Source organism: Apium graveolens, unplaced genomic scaffold (genome assembly GCF_009905375.1).
Source record: "Apium graveolens cultivar Ventura unplaced genomic scaffold, ASM990537v1 ctg4685, whole genome shotgun sequence".
NCBI lineage: Eukaryota > Viridiplantae > Streptophyta > Magnoliopsida > Apiales > Apiaceae > Apium > Apium graveolens.
The window spans coordinates 132,975-138,087 of NW_027418641.1; the positions used below are offsets into that span (position 1 = coordinate 132,975).

Here is a 5,113-nt window from a genome sequence, read left to right on the forward strand (position 1 = left end):
GAGGCAAGAGTGCTCAAAGGTTGTCAACTTTTGACAACCTCTTAGCACCCCCTCTTAATAGCTAAAATACATTTTGTACTAGATGTGTGCAAATTACAACTTCCTCTTTTATTGTATCATATTCATTTATTTATCAAATGTGGGAACCATTTAGACAATTTGAAGATGTGCTAACTATTGAAGATAAAAGTTGTTATATTTGACATGGAAGGAAAATAAAATAAAAAACTATTATTTTTAGTGAGTTGACAAGTCTTGTCACATGTGCCTCCATTGGAGATGCTCTAAGAGAGAAACAGGTAAATCCTATAGATGTAATTGCAAGGGAGGAACAAAAGGAGAAGTAAATCCAAAGTCACACTATAAAGAGAGAAAAATGGTAAACCCCTTAGATTTTATTGCAATGTAAAGAACGAAAGGAAAGGTAAATCCAATAGATTTATTACGTCGAACTTTCAAATTTTGGAAGTGCCGTATATGCACCGAGCTTAGTCTTGCAGTGAATCTATAATTACTACTTCCAACTTTCAAAGTCCTTGTGTCAATAGAATATTAAAAGAATTTTTATCTTATCATGATTGAATTATTCATTAATCAGTGTAGATTTTGCATATTTACAAAATTTATTAATTTTAATGGAGTTCAATGAACCCAGCCTAGCTGGTCTAGTTATAGTAAATTTGGAAGCATAGGAGCCAAATTCTAGTCGAACAGCCCGTGAAGGTTGGCTCAGTTGGTTAAAAAGGGGATAATTATCCTTCCACGAGGAAAATTTATAATTATGTCTATTTACTCGAACAATTATAAAGTTTTAACTTAAACTAGTTTACTTAAATTTACTGAATTGCACCATGTTGCCGTCAAGAAAGAGTGGGTTTAGCATGTCTTGATAGGATAGTCTAGCAGGGGTTCCCATTGTAGTCACAGATCAGGTGTAAAGAAGAATAAAGTTTGAGTTTTTAAGATAGAGACTAGAGAGAGAAAAGTAGATCTGAGAGTGTAGAAAGATTAATGATAAGGAAAGGTGTTTGTTAAGAAAGAAAAGATTGACAGTATCAGAGAACTAGGAGAATCTTGTATACAGGCAGGAAAGAAGGCCTTGATACCATGATGATTGAATTAAGTTCATAAATATATGCATCGCAAATAAAAAGAGAAAATACTGACCAGAAAAGATGAATCTGCATTATCAATTTTAGCCTCTATCTTTTACAATCACCTCAGTTTGTCTTATATAGGACAGAGAACATAAGAGTATCTCCAATGGCGTTGGCTATAATTGTTTGGCTAAACCGGATCTGTAAGACAACAGTTAAAATTTGTTGAATCTGCAACACATTGTACTTCGATGGTATTAACTATATTGGTTAGCTATATTTTAAAAATGGTATGTTATTAAAATTTTATATTGTTATAAATAGAATATATTACTTCAATATGGTAATAAATGATTAGATTTTCTTTTACGGATTTTTTACAGGTTTGTAGTGGTTCAACAAATATAGTCAACATCAAGAGGTTGGCTATATTTATAGACAAGGGAAATGTACCATTGAAGATGATTTTTTTTACAAAATCTCTATATTTTTCATTTATAGTAGCTAAGGGTTCTACATGGTTGAAAATGCTCTAAGTTTGGCTACCGGACAAAATTTCTTTTTTCTGAAATAAGATTCCTCCTCTGATTAAAAGTTGACAAAATAAATGTATATTTTGCAAATATAAATAGAAACAACTCATAAACTATAGTTCCCATTGTAAAAGTATATGTACAATCTTCAACACACAAGTTATATCAAAAGTAAACAACATTTTATAGTTGGCATAAACAATAAAGAGTTGTCAAAACTGCAATTCCATTCATGTAAATTAAAATCATCAACTAACTTGACCACAAAACACCAAATACAAGTAATACGCTCCACTCAGCAAGATTCGTGTGATCCTTCGCCAGAGACAAGAATTATCATATAGCAAAAGTGCTCTCTGGCACCCATATCCTAAGGCACCGATCATAAAACGAGCAAGTAGCTACTGCAGTCCTCTTCTTTTCGCCTTCATGAGATGTACTTATTTTCTGCCAATCTGCTCCATATGCAAGGGATTCATGCTTACTATATGTTTCAATTACTTCAGCTCCATCTCCTTTAATTTTGACGACTGCAAAGCCGTTGTGCATACAAGCTGCCAACACTATGCCTGGTATACAAGGATGTTGTTTGATTCTCCAAACTCCTCCTCCTAAACAGATTGAAGTTTCATTCACAGGTTTTGAGATTGATCTAATATCCCATATTCTTAGATACTCATCGTAGCTACCAGTAAGTAACATATGAGGATCAGTGAGACCCTTTGATATGCAACATACCCCCATCTTGTGAGCTCTAGAATTCTGAAATGCCAAGTCCGATGAACTCCGTAAATCCCAGCCACTAAATTTGCAGTCGTCTGAACCAGTGTATACAATATTTGGCTGGTGATGATCAAAGCAAGTAGCCCAGACTTCAAATTCATGTGCTTTCCATTCTTGTACTATCTCTAGTTGAGACTCGAGAAAGGAGACAACTGATATAGACCCATCGGAGAGCCCCACTGAGATGGATGTTGCTGAGGGATTCCAGTCCAAGCATAAGCACATGGATGAACTAATTTTTTCATCGTTCACCTCTTTCATTATACTACCTGCATCCAGAAAATGTTCCAATATATTTTTCAGGCAGATATCATTTTAAAGATAGCTCAAGTCAACTTTCACCAATGTACTACATTTTACATAGTAATGACCACAACTACTTATTCAAGCTACTCACTAATCACTAGTAGTTCACTTTATGGTGTGTCTTGATGTATTAAACTAGTATAGTAATTAGTCAAAACCATGATAAATATTTAGATGCTTTAGTGTAGAGTTATGTAAACTTCTCTACCAAAAACTAAATCTATTATCCATGATATTAAAGCATTAAAATCAATAACCAGAAATCAAGTAAATGACAACCGAACTCACCGTTAGCTACTGTTCCATCTCCCGCATTTTCAATATGATGAAGCCTTAAGTGACCATTAGCATCAGCTTGTGCAAGCAGGGGACATACATTATCCCCAACAGGATTCCATTTCATATCAAAGATGCCCGCAGTTTCGACTCTATGAATCAAGTCAAGACCACCACCATCACCACCCACATCAGCATTCACATTAAACAAAGAAATACTACCTGAACGACTGGGGTGATCACCCTCTTCAAGTGTGTACGTTGCAGCAGCTAGCAAGTGTTGAAATGATTCGTGTGGACAGAATTCCACCACGTCTGCGTTGCCGTCTAGAAAGCAATCCGCCACGTCCATTCCTAACTAGAACAAAAAATAGTTAGGCTTATGATAAAAACTAGTTTATATTATTACTGATGGGAATAAGAATGGAGGGAAACAGGAACGGAAATTATTTATTGAAAGTTAATTGTGTCGTCCGGGAATGAGAATGAGTTAACCACATTCAGTTGTTTGGTTTAGTCTATGATGGGGATCAAAAGAAATATATTTAACTACATATAGATAAACAAACTTTAAAAATAAAAATTTAATTATATGATTGACGATGAATAATAATATAAGACAAATGTATACATATGCATGGTTATCCTCGTATGATTATGGCAGACAAATGAATTATAAATCAGGCTTTAAAAATTGGTTCAAACTAATCAGATTTTGAGAATTAGTTCAAACTACAAGCCAACTCAATTAAAATCGTCTGATAAATTACCAAAAAAAAAGATACTCAACCAACTTCAACTCATTCAGAACAAGGACAAGTTCAGTATGCGGCACAAAGCTTTACTAAAAGAGCATATATATACCTGCAACAACAAATGCAAGGCTCAACAAACATTGAAAGCTAACAGCCGCAACAAGATAGCTGATACACTGAAAAAAATTCACATAACATATTTCATCACCTACTACTTGCTTTGATTGTTTTAACTATCAAACAAGAGAGATACATTTTTAACAACCAATTACTGTTTACAATGTTAAAATTTAAATATACCTTCACACTGTTCTCGAATGTAGTACTGATGGTATGGCAATTCTTAGTCAATATTTAAGGCTATGATACAAGTACTGCTAAGTTTAAGAATTACTGGAAACATCAAACTTATAGGTAAGATAGAAAAGAACTCAGAAACAAAAACTCACAGATAATGTAATGAAGGGCCATGTCTGTAACTTTAACACACAAAACGATAACGATAACGATCACCATTGCCTCAATTACGATGCCCCAAAACGCAAAGTTCCTATAATAATCAACAGTGATTGCTCACAACAGGCCTACATAAAACTCCTAGGGATTTTGCTACACACGTGTAGCAAGTTTGGGCTTAAAAACGTAGAGACAATGGTTGAAGTTAATTCAACTTAGAAGGCCGGTCTACAATGGAATTCGATAAGTACCAGTACACAAGAGTCACAAGACATGATCATATACTAAACATATCAGCTAAGCAACAGAAACACTTGTAAGATAATTCAAATCAAACAATAAACCGAATTATATATACCATTCAACTTGGCAACAATGAACGTCAGTTAAACATTTTATCAAACAGTTTCAGTGCATACATAAATACATAAATATAAGGTACAGTAAACAAAAAAAAAATTATATGGCATATGGTGAGGTGAAGCTTCTGTAGTGAAATTACCTTATTGAAGAATCTCTAAAAAAGAAAGAATGATATGTATATGTGAGCAACCAGCTTTATGTATGTATGTAGTTATACAGTTGTACTTGGTGAAGTGGGTGATCTTGATAATAATAATGATAATCAAAATATCAAATTTTTAATTTTCTTTCAATTTTATTATTTTTAGAATATTGAAAGTATTTTAAATTACATTTCAAACTCTGTTATAAAAATTGGTGCATTTTTCAACAATTGCTAATAAATCATTGATAAATCGATAAAAAAAATTGACTGATTCGATAAATCATGATAAATCATCATATTTTTCAAAAATCTTGCGATAAATCACAAATCGATAGATTAACTGATTAATTCTGATTTCCAAAATTTGTAACCATAATTTTAAGTTGATTTAACCGATAC

The 5,113-nt window shown here is 33.2% G+C and overlaps 1 protein-coding gene across 6 annotated transcripts; it reads right to left on the minus strand.

Annotated features, from left to right (window-relative positions):
• Positions 1–1,839: 1,839 nt before the first annotated feature.
• Positions 1,840–4,833, minus strand: LOC141702125 (uncharacterized). 6 transcript variants are annotated; one of them, XM_074505810.1, is made up of 4 exons: positions 4,709–4,832; positions 3,766–3,859; positions 3,008–3,349; positions 1,840–2,682 (listed from the first exon to the last, which is right to left on the minus strand). In XM_074505810.1, the coding sequence occupies exons 3-4, from the start codon at positions 3,345–3,347 to the stop codon at positions 1,967–1,969; spliced, it is 1,056 nt and encodes a 351-aa protein (XP_074361911.1). In that variant the 5' UTR covers positions 3,348–3,349; positions 3,766–3,859; positions 4,709–4,832; the 3' UTR covers positions 1,840–1,966. The 6 variants fall into 6 exon arrangements, with proteins under 6 accessions (XP_074361911.1, XP_074361908.1, XP_074361912.1 ...); XM_074505807.1 differs by having other exon boundaries at positions 3,008–3,353; XM_074505811.1 differs by lacking the exon at positions 3,766–3,859 and adding an exon at positions 3,860–3,926 and having other exon boundaries at positions 3,008–3,353; positions 4,709–4,752.
• Positions 4,834–5,113: the final 280 nt, after the last annotated feature.